The sequence below is a fragment of the Culex pipiens genome, chromosome 3, assembly GCF_016801865.2.
Source record: "Culex pipiens pallens isolate TS chromosome 3, TS_CPP_V2, whole genome shotgun sequence".
Lineage (NCBI taxonomy): Eukaryota > Metazoa > Arthropoda > Insecta > Diptera > Culicidae > Culex > Culex pipiens.
In genome coordinates, this window is record NC_068939.1 from 14911437 (window position 1) to 14929330 (window position 17894).

A 17894-nucleotide genomic window follows, 5' to 3' on the forward strand; every position below is an offset into this window, starting at 1 on the left:
GTGGCTAAACCCCCCGAGCTATTGACGCGGTATAGATTTAGAGCAAACACACGCCCGATCGGTTCACTATGTACTACGTGCTGGGGTCTTCAGCTCCAAACTGCTGACGCTGACTGATGGCAGCAACCAACTCCGCTCGGCTCCGACGAACCTCCGCCGTGCCCTCAAATCGTAAATATTATTTATTTATTGAAATGATAGACAACGACACGCGGCGGCCTTCAGCACACCCCCCAAAGGCCCAATTCTTGAGGGGGCCCTTTTCTTCTTCCTCCTACCACGCGAGAGCACTGGCACCGATTGAACTTGGATCAATGCCCTTTTACATGTGGCCTGGCAACCTGGCCGTGCGCACGCCGTCTTCGCTACTGCTAGCCGTTGTTCCAGGACTTGATGAATGTCTGCCACGGCGATGGCGCTGGCATGTTCCAACCGACCACGGTTCGGCAATCGTTACGACCAGGACCCGGGACGACGACGACGACGTTGATGTTGGTGAATGGCGTGAGGACCTCGCGAAATGTTGCTCCTGCGGGCGGGGGTTTCCTTTTTGCGCGCGCGAACCACTTTTTCGTTCTAGGGTAGGTGAGTTGGTGTTGGAACTGTGGAGTAGGAAACGAAAAAAAAATTATTTAAGGTTTTTGATTTAGAAGAAATATAATTTCAACCAAAATAGGCAATGGTACCCTAAATGTTGCCCCCAAGTCTTCACCACTACCATAAAGACTCAATGGAAAAGCTCAATTTATTGGGGTTCCACCAACGTGCCAACGAGCCAGACAGAGAAAGAACACCAACAAACTTTTCGTTTTTTTTGTTGAAAACAACACTGCACAAAGAACTTTGTGGTTTTTGGGAGTTTAACCGTAACCACCCCACCGTGACCATGTTTTCTTTGCCATTGCCTGAGACGCGGGGTTATATTTTATATTTCTTCATTCATGATTCGCTTTTTGTTGTTGTACTGGAGGTGAAGAGATGTAAAGAACAAGTTATGGGACGCTTGGTGCTTGGTGGCTGAGCATGAATAACCTTGCAACTCCATAATTTTGTTTTATTTTTCTTGAGCATAGCAAATTCAAGACATCTTAAACTAATGACACTACTATCTAAGCAATGCAAAATTTACCCTATTTCTCCAACCAATAAACTCATGGGAAACTCATCAAACTTTTATTTATTTTTGAACAATGTTTAACCTTGAATTTTTTTAATTTTATCGCGTGCAAGTCATATAAAATGGGTATAAATATTTAAAAAAAATCTTGAAGTGGATCTTCTGATCGATAGGGTGTCTTCGGCAAAATTTTAGGAAAAAAATCCACTCTTAAATCAAATTATCCATTTTTATGTTACCTCAACATTCTCAAATACGATTTTTTTTGATTTTTATTCTGTTTTAGTGGGAAAAAGCACTGATTTTATGGATTATTTCCAATTAAAAATTATTTGGCTTGGAAAAAAACTTTAATTTGAGATTCAGACTATGTAAACAGTCAAGACCAGGTCGTCTTCCTGGGTCCTGTCTCGGCAGAGTCGCTTGTAGGCAGTTCAATTCAAATCCCGGGGTGGATGGGACCTAAGGTGTAAAAAGAGGTTTGGATTATCTCACCGTTGCAAACCTTCGGAGACCTATTTTCGAGTAGGGATCTCGCAATAGAGAACGCCAAGGCTGCAGAGCGAACGATTTGATTTGATTTTATTTTTGGTTTTAGCAAATAAAAATTTACTTTTCTTTTTCTTTTTTCCCCCCATTCACCAGAATTCTTATTCCCCAGAAATATTAGGACCTTGAAAAAAAATTGTCTTTCCTATACTGCCGTTCTACGCATAATTGTCCCATGTTCAAAAAAGTGCAACTGAGAAAAACGCGATTGAAATTTTTCGACCGATTTCTGTGTTTCTACGCATAATTGTCCCGCGGGTTACTGTTCGCCCTATGTGTCCCTAGACGCCCCAGTTAGCAGTTTATCACCCTTATTTGTGATCCTCTTGCTAAACAACAGGCAAACAAGGAATAATGCTTCATAAAACTAATGATTTCGTGTAAGAAAATACATGGTGGGACAATTATGCGTAGAAGTTTATCGATGGGACAAACAGACTTGGTGTTGTTTTCAATGAGTTTCCAAACAAAGTACCAGATTTTATGTGTTTTCCTAAAGTATTTGTCAAACTAAACTTAAAAATGTCAAAAAGTCAATAACGTCCAAAAATGACATGGGACAATTATGCGTAGAACGGCAGTATAATCCTATCCTATAATTTTCGTAAGCACGATTTGCCCATCATTACTTAGAAACAATATTTAAAAAATCAGGCCTGAAAGGGTTAAAGTAGGAAAAATTTAACTTTGAAGGAAAAATCAATTTTTCTCAGCAGTCGAAATTTTGGATTTTTTAAATAAGTTCCCCTTTTTTGAAATATTGTTTCAAAAGCTTTGAAAATTACCAAGAGTGATGGGCTAATAACACTCATTTTAGAAATTTTAAAAAGATGTGCTGATTTATATTTTTAACTTTGATTGTTGATTTATTGTTTTTTTTATTTATTATGATTTTTTATATTTTGAAATTGTTTTCATTCAAAAGAGCTAAAAATTTCACAGGTTTCATTTTTTAACATTAAAAATCGAACGAAATGAGATATCGGGATAAGAAAAATAAAGGAAAGTTATATCTTGAAAACGGTGCACTTTGATAATTCATTATCGATTGCAACCAAGATTTTGCATCCTAATTTTTTTTTAATTTTTTTAAACTATTTTTTTTTTATTTTTGTTTTGAAAAGTTCTTATCATAATCTGCATCTTTGCCCAAGAAACCGAATCAATCAGAAAATACTTTCTCAAGATACAGATTTTCGTATCTTCACATCGTCGCTTGTGTGCTATATTATATTAAATAATTACAGGGTTGGCACTCAAGTCGTGAAATCGGGAAAGTTGAGAAAAAGTCGGGAATTCGCCAATATCCGACAAAAATCGGGAAAAAGTCGGGAATTTATGATTTTGCTTGAAAATTATTTTTCAACTCTTGAATAATTATGTAATATTTTGTATAATTTTTAAACTAAATTCACTCAATTCTGCTTTAGTGACTTACTTTAAATTTAAAGTTCTTTTCACTGTTTCAATATATTTGAGTATGGAAAAGCTGTTTGAGACATTCAAAATCTTGATAAATATTGGATGTCTTTGACACAGATTTTCATAATATTTTTATGAATCAAATTATCTCTATTAATTTTTGTATACCAAAAAAAGGGTAAAGTTAATGAAAAAACAAATAAAAAATAGAGCCTAATGGTCAGCTTAGAGTTATGATTCTATTTCATTTTGTCACATAGATTGAATATTTGAGAACAATGCAATGTTTTTTTTTGTAAATAATTTTAATTGTGTAACTAAATTTATTTAGTTATTTCATATATTTTTTTCCAGATGTTTCCATTAAACTTTTTAAGTGAGTATGGGTGAATCACCTACTACAGATAAAGCTTGATTTTCAGTTTTCGTAAAACTTAAATATCGAATAAAATCCAAAATTCAAAAACTTTTTTACGTTTTGAAAACATTATAAAAATATTGAAATTGAAATTAAATTATCCAAAAAATTTTGAGTTATTGCATAATTGTTTTAAAAAATTGTCTTTTCAAACATTTTGCTTAAAATAAGTGGGAGAACATAAAATCATATCAAACTGAATTTTCATTGAAAAAAAAAAAAACAGTTTGATACTGACCACTAGATAAATTCAATATCAAAAATTACAAAATTAAAAAGGGAACTTGGCAAAAACATTTTTTTATGAATTCCTTGATATTTTTCTAAATCCTTTGAAAGAATAATAACAGCAATTATGTTTTAATCGTTCTTTGATTTAAAATGATGATGAACTTTAAGAAAATAATAAAGATATTTTAAATTCAGTTATCTTTAACTTTTTGCCATTTCCAGTAAAATCGAAGTATCAAAAACTATACGTTTGCCGATTTAAAAAATAACATGGAAGTTATAAGTATTGTTAAACTTTCGATTATTTTTAAAGACTAATTGTTTGTGTTTCTACTCTGAATCATAATAATGAATTTCCATTTTTGAAGTATTTTTTTTTATTTGTTGTTCAGTTTCTGTGTTTACAAAAATTGCCAATAATTGGATATTTTTTAAATTAATTTAGATTTTTTTCGGTGGTTGATATTGACTTTTCTTACAGAGAGTTTTTTGTTTGAAATTTAGATAAGAAATGCCTTTTTTTAGCTTTCTGGAAAAGTCGGGAATTTGAAAATGGGATTTGAGTGGTCACCCTGTATACTGTGACATCGATCATTTAGTGAGATATTGGTCTATGTCAAAAGCGAGCAGCTCTCCACGAAATAGGCCGATTTCTTGTATTTTTATTTTTTGTACTTCTTGATTTGGCTAAAACTTTTGTCATGATTCGTCCATATAAAAATGGAACGTAAATATTCAAAAATCTGTACCTTCTGGAGGAATTTTCTAATCGATTTGGTTTCTTAGCTAAAAAAAATGTGCCAATTTTTAAATTAACTTTTGCCTTTGTCACTGAGGTAAGGCTATAATTTTTTTTACAAAAAATCAATTTCCCAAAATATATTTTTATGTTTGTTAAATTATGTTATGTTTTAAGGGACAAAACCAGCAACTTTTGGAAAAAATAGAAATCTAATCCCAGTTTTTTTTTGCGTCGATTTTCAATTTATAATCAAATTTGCAATCGAAAAGTACTTAACAGAAGTTTTGATGAAATGTGCCGTATTCACCATATTTGATTTGATTTTAATTTTAAAAAACAATTTTGATAGTGCTCATTCCTGATTTTTTTAAAGAGTTCAGGATTTTTTTTTTAAATTTGTCTAAGATACATTACGGATTGAATCTCTGGTTGCTGTAAAAAAAAAGAAACAGGAAAATTGAAGTTTTTTTTTCTAACTCAAATAACCCATAACAATGATTTTGTCGTTATCGTCGGGACATCTGGAATACAGTTATCGTTATCAAACTCATTAAACTTATTAAAATCGATTTATTCTACCCAAATTCTTTCGGGCTTCATTATCGTCACAAGAAACATATTTTAACATTCAAACATTTTCCAAAAACGCGTATTTTCTTTTGAATTATTTTTTTTCCATAAATTGCAAGAGATGCGATTTTTTTAAGGATATCAACTAAATTATTTAAAAAAAAAAAATTACAATACGCTTTACAATACGCCTATCGATTGAAGCGGCTTCAGGAAGCCAAATTCTAACAGACCATTTCAAAAGTTTGGCTGGGTAATTATGGTTCGAAAACAATAGCGATGTTCTATAGATGCTTGGCTAAAAAAATGTTAAGAATTATGTATTTGCTCATGAATAATTCCACAAAGATCGTAATTTATGAGAAAAAAAAAATGTTCAGCCTTTGACCTTGACGGTTCAATAAATTATTCAAAATCGCGTACACCCAACGATTTTCTTTGTCATCGCAAAACTGTTGATCACATGTCACCGTCAAATGCCAAACACGGCACTGCGCACAGGAGGATTACCACATTTTCACTGTTCGCTAAGCGAGGTGACATAAATTGTCTACAGGTGACTATCATTTGCAACCCCAAGTTTCGTGACAAAACGACACACTTTCTGGGGAAGGATCTGGCCGAATCTAAGTGTTCATCGTGGTGGATAACTCAGTCTCGTAACAACAACGTCTGAATAAAACTGAATGGTGGTTGTAAAAATATGGGAACCGATGCCCCAATACTTACCACGGTTTTATGTTTGAGTTGGGATTCTTACGGCCGGGGTAGATTTCAGGTTGTTGTACTTTTTTACTTTTTATTCTCGCTTTTGTAAGTTGGGTTCAAACATTGTGGAGTAATAAACACAACACTTCAGTTTCATGTTTTCCAGAAAAACTCACTTTTTCCCGCATTTGACTGTCCTTTTTTCTTGCCAAACTCTTTGTCACTGGTTATTGCTGCTGTTTTGTGGTTATAACTGTTGTCTATTGATTTCGGAGCCAAACAGCTATCCTTCATCAAACAGGAGGAGCATTCACGAAAATCGCACGATACGCGCACGTGTTCACTTGGTTACTGTTTGGTGCCGAGTTGCTGTTGTTGTTTGTGGGGCGTATCGATCAAAAAGGCACCCCTAGCCCGTTCCGAGACGCTTAAAAATGTTGGCCAATTTTTGCACCAGGCATGCTGCTGCTGACACAGTTGGGTCAGTGTGTTAAGGGTATGTTGTGTGGACCACGTGGGAGGGAGAGAGAGAGAGGCGTGCAAAAGTATCACACTCTCACGTGTGTGTGCTAGCGCGCGCGAAAACTGCAGCGTGTCACTGCCACTCTGGAATAATGCTGGTTGTTTTATGGGAGCGTTCTTTTATTACGTAACGCAGTAGGGGGGGAGGGGGGGTCGGAGGCCGTGTTACGCTCCATACAAAAATTTTAAAATTTGTATGAAAATTTTGTTACGAGGGGGGGGGAGGGGGTCTAAAAGTCCGATTTTTCGCGTTACGTAATAAAAGAACGCTCCCTATGTTGATGTTTGGTGCTTACAACTTGGTTGTTATTTAATCACTATGTTGAACCTGCTGGCATAGAAACATAATTTCGTTTTCAACATTTTGCCTTTTTTGTGTAGGTGTATTTGTATTTGTATGAGATTTTTCATGAGCCAATGATTTACATCAAGTTGAGCAATTTGAGAAGATCAAGGAATATATAATTTTGGGTGTGATTTTTCCCGATATACCAGAACGCACACTTTAACTAAATAATAATTCTCTGAGATTATTGTCATTCGATTTTTTGTATTTTTTAATCCGGCTAAAACTTTTTTGGTGCCTTCGTTATGCCCAAAGAAGCCATTTTGCATCATTAGTTTGTCCATATAATTTTCCATACAAATTTGGCAGCTGTCCATACAAAAATGGTACATGAAAATTCAAAAATCTGTATCTTTTGAAGGAATTTTTGAATCGATTTGGTGTCTTCGGCAAAGTTGTAGGTATGGATAAGACCGACACTGAAAAAAATGATGTACGGTAAAAAAAATGATTTTTAATTTCACTTTTTGTAACTTAAACTTGATATGCAAAAAAACACAAATTTTATTTTGTTATGCCAACTTTTGAGAAATTTCCAGAATGTGCAAATAATCTTTGCCCGAGTTATGAATTGTTGAATCAAAACTGATTTAAAAAAAAAAACGAAAAATTGGTCGCAAATCGAATCTGCAATCAAAAAGTACTTTAGTGAAATTTTGATAAAGTGCACCGTTTTCGAGTTATAGTCATATTTAGGTAATTTTTTTGAAAATAGTCGCAGTTATTCATTTTTTTAAATTACTGCACTTGTTTGCCCACCTTAAAAAAAATGTGGAGAGTTGAGAAAATTCTCTATATTTTGCTTTTTTGAACTTTGTTGATACGACCAAAGATGCAAAGATTTGAAAATAGGAAAATTGATGTTTTCTAAGTCTCACCCAAACAACCCACCATTTTCTAATGTCGATATCTCAGCAATTAATGTTTTCGAAAACAATATTTTTTTTTGAATCAAGACTAACATTTCGAAAGGGCCAAATATTTAATATTACGCCCTTTTGAAATTTTAGTCTTAATTTAACATATTTTTTTTTAAAAAAATCAGTATTGATTCTAAAATTCATAACTCGGTAAAGATCTTTTACACATTCTAGAAATTTCTGAAAAGTTGGCCGTTGCATCGTATCAAAAAGAGGTCAAAGACAAACTTGTAGGAAATTTGACGGGCTTTCCGAGAAAAATACACTGATAGAAAAAAACACGCCGCTTTTATGAGATTTTTTGATTTTTAAGTTTAAAAGTCAAATGTGAAGGTGAGCCTACGAAAATAACTCTTTTTTTTGGTGATTTAAGCTAATTTACTATCCAGATTACTACCATGCACTGAACAACACTGAAAAAAAAATCAGTTTTCAGTTATGAGAAGCCGTTGCAAATATTTATTGAAGTTTATGTCCCTCGACTCTGACCAAAGTCAAGAGGGAGGCAAAAAAAATAAAAAAAAGTATAAAAATTGCAATTACGAGCCGTGGTTTCAACATACTAATGAAAAAAAGTGTTGTAAAATGCATTATACACCTGTCCAGTTGTTTTGCCATCCAAAATATCTAAGTATTGACGAAAATTTTCTTATTTGCGAAAAATATTTTTTTGCGGTGCTGTGCACTGTGGGTCTCGTGGCGCAGGGGTAGCGGCTTCGGCTGCCGATCCCGATGATGCTATGAGACGCGGGTTCGATTCCCGCCTTATCCACTGAGCTTCTATCGGATGGTGAAGTAAAACGTCGGTCCCGGTTTCTCCTGTCTCGTCAGAGGCGCTGGAGCAGAAATCCCACGTTAGAGGAAGGCCATGCCCCGGGGGGCGTAGTGCCAATAGTTTCGTGCACTGGAATTTCATAAAAATTCAAAACATTTTTAAACAAGCCCAAACATGCTAAATTTGATTATCAGTGCAGAAAATGTATTTTAGATTGTTTTCAGTTGATTAGACTTCTATTTTCATGGAAATTTTGAAGCTTATTGGAAAATGTTGGTTTTGCCCCCTGATTTTTTGAAGGTGGGGGAAAAACATTAACTTTGAAAAATATTTGCAACGTCCTTAGCTTATATCTGTAAGCCCATACTTTCTATTGAAATGTGGTCAAACACAATCTTATGGGAAATTGGACGAGCTTTCCGGTAAAAATATTTTCGAGACTAAAAAATCAAGTCTGACTTATAGAAATAGCCAAAAACCATAAAAAACCTATTTTTTCAACATTTTTATTTTTAAAACCGCTGTAATTTCACAAGGATTGAACTTAGGACAGTGGTCAAAATGGAGAAAAAAATTGTAAAATTGTCTGGAAAATCGATTCACGTATTCGGTTTTTGAAAATTTTAACGTTTAGAGCACTTTTCAAAAAAACGTTTTCAGTAAATGATGTATTTTTTTTAGGAGAGTTGCTTCATCCTGCATTTTTCGTGAGTCTTTTCGTAACATGTCTCTGACCACTTTTTGATACGATGCAACAGCTTCGAGATACAGAAATATTTAATTTACGAAAGACAAAAATATTTAAAACACTTACGCCCTTTTCAAATGTAATTATCGAGTGTTTGATTGAAATCGGAGAGGGTCGAGAAAAATGTACCTAAAAAAAATCCTGTTTTGGGCTGGAATTGCTCTATATTTCATTAATAAATTGCCTCAATAAGGCCGATGCAAATATTTTGTCCCTAGGCTCTGACCGGGGTCGAGGGGGGGGGCGGGGCAAAAAATAAAAAAATATAAATATTGAAAAAAAAAACAGGCCACAGTTTCAGCATTTGCATGGAAAAAGTGTTTTAAAATGCATTTTACGCTAGTTCAGTTGTTTTGCAATGATTAGTTTTCAAAAAATGAAAGATTTGACGAAAACTAAAATTTCGGCGAAAAAAAACTTAAACATCGAAAATTTTCAAAAAATCAAAAGATTTTTAAATCAACCCAAACATGCTAAAAATGATTCTAAACGTAAGGAAATGCATTTTAAATTGATTTCAGCTAATTGCACTTAAATTTCCATTGAAATTTTGAAATTCTTTGAATTTTTTTTGCCTGCTTATTTTTCGGGCCAACTTTGAAGGGGGGGGGGAGACAGAATCTTTAAATAAAATTTGTACCAGCCTAACCAGCTGAAAAAAATACACTGAATAGGACAAAGTACAGTTCAGTTTAACCATAGGATAGAAATCTTTGAACAAGATAATTAGTATAAAAAGCTTGCTTGGCTCTTATTAAAAAATGTAAAAGTTGTATTTTAAAATTCGAATGAAGCGCCGAGGAAACGCAAGACCTTGTCACTCAAACGCAATGTCCTTCCGATGATTGCACAAGACAGCCATAAATCAAAACTCCGCACCATTTCAATTATTGTAAGCCAATCAAACTCGTCCTTTTCACCCCCGCCAACATTTGGCTATGATTTACCGTTCGGTTCGATTGGGCGCGTGGTGCCTTTTCCCATTCAAAAGAGCAATAAATCTTGAACCCGCGCCGTCGACTTTGCTGCCTTCGTTAATGCACCACAAACAACCGAAAAAATGCTAGAGGAAAGCGATTTATCTAGGACAAGGGCGCGCGCCGCCAGAACCTTACCTTGGCCGGGGACGACCATCACCGTTTGTTGTCTTCATAGGCTAATAAAATTAGACAGCAACAGAGCAGAGCAGCGAGCTATTCAATTTTGTTGGGTCCAAACAAACAAAGTTCTCACACGATTGTTCGTACATGCTCGCATATTTTTTGTGAGAGATACATCAATAAATTCCATAAAACCAATAGATGAGTCGCCGATTTTATTGTGCACTATTTTGCTAAAGGCTAGACTGCAGCAGAGAAAATACCTTTTTGGCTTTCTTTCGTGATTGATTGATGGATTGTTGATTTTTTGGCATGAAAAAACCCCTTTCGGAGAATGACGAATTCAACGTCCTTGGGAAGGTTGCAAACGGTGTCTAAACCTAACTAGTCAATAGTAATGCGGATTTTATGTAAAACGACTCGTCTGATTTTTTTCGATTCTTTTTATTTTACGACTTTTCCGTTTAACGTTAAAGATCACCAATTGTCCTGGGGTAATCGATAGGTCCAGTTGTCGCTTCGGACGACCGCGATACCGGGACCGTAGAACGGAATTACGTATGCCGAGCCGTCCGCTGGCCCTACGACCTGCGTGGCTATCAAAATAACGTCCACCAGCTGGCCAAGGAACATGAAGCCAAGCGTGCAGAACTTCAACAGGCCGATCGCTGGATAACCCAGATAGAACCGGTCGACACCGAACATTCCCAGAAAGACGGACAGCAAAAGCGCCGTGTCAAAGTGGTAGCCGTTGCTGAAATTTACAAAAATTAACCAAATTCCGCAACAAACACCCACTTCAGTTCAACTCACGTCCACTTGCAAGGCATCTCCCGGGTAAACGTCCCGTTCTTGGTCTCGCTGCAGACGATTCCTTCGACGGCCAGGCACCAAACCTTGGCCTTGCCCTCCTTCGTGCAGCCCCGCAGCTGTTGCGTCTTTGGGTCGATGTGGTCCCTCCGGCCCGGGTCCGGACACAGGAACTGACCCATCCGCAAATCCGCGCAGTCGATTTCGGCCTCCAAGCTGGCCGGGACGACCACCGCCAGCAGAAGCAACGTTCCGGTGATCCACGGGGAGCGGGACATTTTGTTGGATGGGGTAAATTAAGCTTAAACTTACGAGTTAACACAGCCTTAGCGTTGGTTTAGTAGAAAAATAAAATTTAGTTTGAGAATCAAAGTTTTGAACAACATTTGTTTACATTTTTTGACAGTTCACGTTATGTTTTGGTTTCAGTTTCAATGCGTTCCACTAAAGATCTTGATGCTCAAGGGGTGATTCATCAGAGAAAAAAAAAAGCTTTGGCACTGTGGGAAAGAATGTTCTTTTTTTTAATTGTCTAATGTGCCACATTTGGTGTAACATGGTTGTATGAAAAAATTAAAGTTGTCCAAATTTATTGAGCCACAGCCACTTTTCAGTTCCTTTTAGGGTCCTTAACAAATCCCTAAAGTTTGGGAATTATTGGTTATTGGGGAAAGCGATTCAATTTTGTATGAGAATTTAGTATGAGGAAATCATTTTTTTTTGATTTTGATAATTAAAAAATCCACGTTTCGTGATATATTTAAACCGTATTCATATTCGGATACCCTACAATGTGTTCTACAACTTTCCCGAAGAGATATGGTGCTACTAAAAACAGATACAGCGTTTTCAAATTGGTCTGAAACGTCATTCAAAAATAGTTTCTCTCATACAAATTTCCATGGAAAATTTAATAGCTTTGCGCAAAGTAGGGACTTAACAGATCGTTCCCAAACTTTGAGGAGTTTTTGAGGACCCCAAAATGAACTGAAAAATAGCTGTACTAGAAAACCCGAGAAAAACTGATTATGTTATTACACAAGGGTGAGGCCTCATGAAAAAAAAACAATTCTATTGGTTTAAACAGACGCATTAAAAAAATGCTGACCACAATTTCTATAATCGAAAATATTAATTTGGCTTTTCGCATTCATCATCCGATATCAAGACTACAACAAGGCATTTTCGAAGAATAAAATTAATCTTTTTTTTATCATCACATCATGTTCGAGCCTACAATTGTTGTAATTTCTTAACTTCTATTTTATGTTACAGTGACCACGTAGAATTTTTAACAATTCTATCAACTTTAAAAACTAACTGATTTCTTCTGTCCACAACAACTTCCACAGTTTAGACTTCGTTTCTGCGGAGAATGCATTTCCTCCAAGATTTGATCGAGTGATTTGCCCTTGGTTTCGGGCACCAATAAAAACACAAATACCAAAAAGAATGTGGAGCACACTGCAAAGATCCAAAACGAAACATACGTTCCAATCTCGTCCGAAATAACCTGATACAGCTTGGCCACACCAAATCCAACCGCCGATGCAAACATGGTGTACATTGCTGCGGCAACGGCCTTCACGTTTGAAGGGAAAAGTTCGCCCAATATAGCGAATGGAACCGTGGCCAGACCGATCGTATATGAAACAATATAAAGCATCATCACTACGAGCGGGATCCAGCTAACACTTTGAACTGCAACTCCTTGCTGCTGCAAGAAGAAATAAAGTCCTACAACAAACGTTCCAATCGCACATCCAGCCGTTGAAATCAGCAGTAGCGGTCTTCGTCCCACGCGGTCCACAACCGAAGACGAGAGGGCAGCCGTTACAAGTTGAATAACCGCCATGATAATCGATGATTCATGCGCCTGTAGTCCACTTTGTACTTCTTCGAAGATTTGTTGGGAATACGCGATCACTGCTTGACTTCCGCAGAGTTGTTGCAGTGCACCCAGCCCGAGCACGATGGTCAGAGATCGCCTGTTTCCTTTTGTAAAAAGTTCTCGAAACGTTCCTTTGTTTTGTTTAGATCGGTCTACCGCAGCTTTCATCATGGCCAATTCATCGGTGACTTCATCGCGTTTACGAAGCCATTGCAAGCTTTCTTTAGCGGAATCATTTTTCTCCTTCGCTAATAGGAAATACGGAGATTCTGGCATCCACATAAATAGAAGGAAGAAAGCCGATGGGAAGGCAATTGAAATCCAAGCCAGCGTTCGGAAATCGACGAACGGCCCAATACTATACTCTATCAAAATACCAGCTTTTGCCATAACCGTAAGCAGCGTTCCGATGGATCCACGAATCGGGTCAGATGCAATCTCGCCTAGATATAGAGGCATCGAGGAGTACGCCATTCCGTAGGAAAGTCCACTTAGCAGTCGCGAAACGTAGAGAACTTCCACAGACTGAGCCACACCAATCAAAACCCATCCAATGATTGCTGGAAGAGCCGCAAACAGCATGGTGTATTTCCGACCGAATTTGTCTACGGACCAGGCGGTCGGAACTGGACCAGCGATCGATGCCAGTACCAGAATTGAAACGATCCATGAGCTTTCATCGGGTGTGATTGGTAGTGGTGAATCAGGCGCCAGTAGAATTGGTAGCGTTGGCGAAGTCCAGCCGTAAGATGCAATCACCGATAATGTTAGCAGGGTAACTGAAAACAATGAGATATCAGTATGATGACGTACACGCCCACCTGAGGCAATGTTTGGGTACAACCGGTCCAACAGGATTGAGTAATTCATCGAAGTATTGTTCTTCTAAATGCTCGTGATTAGATAAGACATTGTATGCGTTATAATCATTTTTTATGGTGAATTAAGAAATAATTTTTGAGCATTTTCTGTGTTGATTAAACTGATAAGTACCATAACAATACATTTTGAACACTTGATCGTTACCATTAATGTGCTTTAGATTTACTAATAAGCTATGACCTTTTAAGAAAGTCCGCTTAAATTATGAATTTTGGAGAGCCTCGAGTCAATGTAGGGTCAATACGCAGCTCAAAAGACAGCAGAACAAAAAAGAGGGAGCGATTTCTTGGGGCTTTTATTCACCCTCTTTGGCTTGCTTTCGCTGCCGCTGCTACCCATTTGAAATTTTCCTTGACTGGTTCCTTACCAAGTGCGTATACCGCTTTAGGCTCGAACTCGAGTCAATCGACTGGAGGCTCGAGCCAAAAAAAATCGTGGAATAAACTAAAATACCACATATTTTGAAAAACTCAACCCGTAAGAAATAAACTATTACAAATTACCTGTGAACGCTGCAAGATACTGATTAGAGTACTTTCTAAAGTCTTTTATGCTATCCCATGCACCCATTTTGAATGTTTTTAAACCCTAATTATTTTAATCGCACTTTTAGTAATTTTAGCAACGTCCTTTCACTCCAAATTCACGGCACCGATTGAAACCTCGCAGAATTTCGGACAATGGCTAAGCCTCTGATAACCAATAAGGTATTTCGGTGCTAAGATATGATTGATTGATTGGTCAAGCGCGGCATGTATTGCGCGAGATAACACCAGCTGATGTAGCGCTGGTTATAAATATTTCATAGAAAGTGAGTAAGATACAGCGCGGGGCGGCCGCCTAGAAGATAAGCGCGACCCTGGTCAGACCAACCGGGATAGCGTGATTTAGAGCGCAGCGTCATAACAACACTGCGATAAGAGAATTTTTATAGTACCGATCTGGATTGGTAGAGGTAGTCGAGCAATCTGGTGGGTGTTTCGGTGTAAACCAGTTTGCGAAATTGATGAAAGCGAAAAATATGATTTGGTTTTGCCTCAGTAGCATTCTCGGAGCTCCACGTGAGAGATTCTTAATAAAATCCTTTAAGTTCTTTAGAGCGCGGATTGCAAACTTGATGTTATATGTCGGTCAAGTGCTGATTTACACCAGTACTACTGATGGCAACCCAACGGAATTCAACTAAATGTCGCGTTCTTATCTCGGACTCTGTTGTGATTTCAGCGATGTCAGCAGCGACCAACCCGGTTTGCAAACACTGCAGTATTTACAGCTTAATCTCGGCGATGTGTACATACCGGGCAATGGGCGTCGGTGGAGAAAGCAAATAATTGGTTACGATCGTTCTAATTAGTCCGGTGAGCCGGGGGTGTGAATGGCCTGGCGCTTATCTTTATTACAACGGCCTAATCTTTATTGATGAGCTTGCTAGACATGATCAAACATAGCCCCTCATATAGTAACACAAGGTAGCAATGGAGGGCATTTTCGGGTGCATTCGACACCACCTTGATTTAGTTTTACTTCAAAGTTCAAGCAGCATGGTCGTTGAAACAAAAAGAGGCAGTTGGTCTCAGTATCGCAATGAATACATTGCTGCGCTGACTGGTGCGTGTAATAGGAAGTTTCCAAAGTTTGAAGTCCATTCAACGTCATTATTCTATTTCAGCCACACTATCCCTCGTGGCAACAGTAGCTGCAGCAGGCTGGTCATCTCCAGCAATTCCTGCACTGAAGCGCGAAGATTCACCAGTTCCTATCACTGCAGATCAAGGATCTTGGATAGTGTCCATACTTTCGATTGGTTCATTTTTCGGCCCCATCATTACCGGATTAGTCGTCGATGTTCACGGTCGAAAACTTACTCTGCTGCTGTCGGTGATTCCACTCCTAGTTGGATGGATCATCATCGGACTCGCTAGCAATGTGCCAATGATTTACCTTGCACGTTTCCTCCAGGGAATCTCGTATGGAACCGTATACTCGGTAACTCCAATATATTTGGGGGAGATATCCTCCAATGCTATTCGTGGATCAACAGGAATACTTGTAACAGTGATGGCAAAACTAGCATTTCTTCTTGAATACAGCATTGGACCATTCGTTACATTTAGAGCGCTTTCCTGGATATCTCTTTGCTTCCCCATAGCATTCTTAGCTACGTTCTTGTGGATGCCTGAAACGCCGTATTACCTTCTTGCTCAAGGCAATGACAAAGCAGCCATGAATAGTTTACGGTGGTTGCGTCGATTAGATGATAATTCAATCGAGCTAAATAAGGAGTTCCAACAGATGAAGTCACTCATAGAGAAGCAAAAACAGAATCAAACTTCAATGGGAGCCTTGTTTTCTAAATCTAATCGAAAGTGCTTGGTGATCATACTGTTACTTTCATGTGGAATGCAGCTGACCGGAATCAATGCTATTCTGGGATATTCGCAAACCATCTTCTCGAAATTGGATATGAACTTGAATGCTGCTGAACTATCGATTATCATGGCGGTCGTGCAACTGATTGCTGTAATAATTCCAACCTTCGTAGTAGACAAAGCTGGACGTCGACCACTGCTATTCATCTCCAGTGGTGGATCAGTTTTGGGATTGGTCACGTGTAGTGTCTTCTTCACCATGGATACCCTCGGGTATCCCGTTGAAGAGTTCAGCTGGGTTCCGTTCGTAGGCACCCTATTTTTCATCATCTCGTTTGCCGTCGGTCTGGCAACGGTGCCGTTCGCCATACTGGGTGAAGTGTTTCCCAAGCACATCAAGGCGAACGCAAACGCTGTATTTGCCATGATAACTTCGGTGGTTGTTTTTGTCGTGGTGAAGTTATTCCAGGTCATTTCCGACGGGGCAGGGACGTACGTGTCGTTTTGGATTTTCAGCTTGTGTACCACGTGTACGGGGGTGCTGATATATTTCTTCATACCGGAAACCAAGGGAAAGTCGTTCGAGGTTATTCAGGAAATGATGGCAATGAAAGAGTTAAAATCGCAGAGTACAAAGAGAACACCGCTGTTATGTTGATGAATAAACAAATAGTTCAAATTTTATAAGGCTGAAATTTTGTTTTTATGGTTCCGAATAACATTAAGACGGTCATTGCATGCTGTGAAATGTTTTTTTTTGTATTATTGAATAATTAAATAATAATACATTTTATTAATTACACCGATAAACAACATTTCTGCGCAGGTTCAACTCAAAGGGAAGCATGAACTTTGGAATCCCCAGAAACACTGGCAATTTGAATTTTTCAAAATTATTTAGACAGGGCCAAACGGTTATCTCCTACTAACCACCCTAATTCTCCATACAAAATTTGGAGAAAAACCATTTGGCCCTGTCTAAATATTTTTTAAGAATTCAATGTGCACGTGTTTCTGGGGACCCTAAAGTTCATGCTTCCCCTCGAGTTAAGCCAGCGCAGTCAACTAAAAACTAAAATTTTAAAAATAAAAAAAGAGGTGAAATTGTTTCCTGAATGTTTTTATTTGATTTTATTAATGATTGTAACATTAAATTTCTACACATTTAAAAAAAATATAGATGAAAAAAAACTAAATTTTTAAAAACTATTTCTATTAATTTTTTTTCAGGGGGATGCTAACGGCAGCCATCTTGGGTGATTGAGATTGAAAACGCGCGAAAACTGCGCACAGTGAAAACAAAAATTTTTCTTTTTTTTAATAATTCAATTTTTGTTATAAGAATTACTTTAGTAAAAGTCAAATTACACAGTAGTTAAGTTAAACGTTTCATGTGATAAAAGTACAACTTTAAATGAGGTCATCGGCCCGATGTGTGCTTAATAATCTCAACTTTAGTAGTTTATTTTGCAAAAAAAAAAATTATAAAAATCACCTCACAAACATACACTAACTCTTAAACGTACATTGCGGTAAAATTTTACATAGAAACAATAATTACTTTATTTCCATTTTATGCCTGCAGTTTTTGTACTTTTTTTTTACAGTGCGCAGTTGCTTTTTTTTGGTTCCGTAACGAACAGCTGTTCTTTTGTGCTGGAGCCGAAGTTGACATTTCCCTTTTGTTCTGGTGCCGAAGTTGACAGCTTGTGTTGGCTACGGGCGAGCTGCCTGTAGTGAGATATAGATGTCGCCCCCCTGGTTTTTTTACAGT

The 17894-nt window shown here is 37.4% G+C and overlaps 3 protein-coding genes across 3 annotated transcripts; 1 reads left to right on the forward strand and 2 right to left on the reverse strand.

Moving 5' to 3' along the window:
- Positions 1–10595: 10595 nt before the first annotated feature.
- Positions 10596–11390, reverse strand: LOC120424166 (TM2 domain-containing protein CG10795). The gene is made up of 2 exons (XM_039588215.2): positions 10982–11390; positions 10596–10922 (listed from the first exon to the last, which is right to left on the reverse strand). The coding sequence occupies exons 1-2, from the start codon at positions 11254–11256 to the stop codon at positions 10646–10648; spliced, it is 552 nt and encodes a 183-aa protein (XP_039444149.1). The 5' UTR covers positions 11257–11390; the 3' UTR covers positions 10596–10645.
- An 814-nt stretch (positions 11391–12204) lies between these two features.
- On the reverse strand, positions 12205–14431 carry LOC128092264 (facilitated trehalose transporter Tret1-like). Its single transcript, XM_039588214.2, has 2 exons — positions 14255–14431; positions 12205–13648 (listed from the first exon to the last, which is right to left on the reverse strand). The coding sequence occupies exons 1-2, from the start codon at positions 14319–14321 to the stop codon at positions 12288–12290; spliced, it is 1428 nt and encodes a 475-aa protein (XP_039444148.1). The 5' UTR covers positions 14322–14431; the 3' UTR covers positions 12205–12287.
- Positions 14432–15096: 665 nt separating this feature from the next.
- Positions 15097–17327, forward strand: LOC120424165 (facilitated trehalose transporter Tret1-like). Its single transcript, XM_039588213.2, has 2 exons — positions 15097–15359; positions 15421–17327. Exons 1-2 carry the CDS (start codon positions 15227–15229, stop codon positions 16776–16778), a joined length of 1491 nt encoding a protein of 496 aa, XP_039444147.1. The 5' UTR covers positions 15097–15226; the 3' UTR covers positions 16779–17327.
- The last annotated feature ends 567 nt before the right edge of the window (positions 17328–17894 follow it).

What these genes read in the sequence shown, in the direction of transcription:
- LOC120424166 (XM_039588215.2), bottom strand. Translation starts at nt 11,256, where the DNA reads ATGTCCCGCTCCCCGTGGATCACCGGAACGTTGCTTCTGCTGGCGGTG. An exon ending in GAGATGCCTTGCAAGTGGAC is followed by an intron (nt 10,923 to 10,981) that starts GTGAGTTGAACT and finishes TGTAAATTTCAG; the next exon opens with CAACGGCTACCACTTTGACA.
- LOC128092264 (XM_039588214.2), bottom strand. Translation starts at nt 14,321, where the DNA reads ATGGGTGCATGGGATAGCATAAAAGACTTTAGAAAGTACTCTAATCAG. An exon ending in GTATCTTGCAGCGTTCACAG is followed by an intron (nt 13,649 to 14,254) that starts GTAATTTGTAAT and finishes CATTGTTTTCAG; the next exon opens with TTACCCTGCTAACATTATCG.
- LOC120424165 (XM_039588213.2), top strand. Translation starts at nt 15,227, where the DNA reads ATGGAGGGCATTTTCGGGTGCATTCGACACCACCTTGATTTAGTTTTA. An exon ending in ATACATTGCTGCGCTGACTG is followed by an intron (nt 15,360 to 15,420) that starts GTGCGTGTAATA and finishes ATTCTATTTCAG; the next exon opens with CCACACTATCCCTCGTGGCA.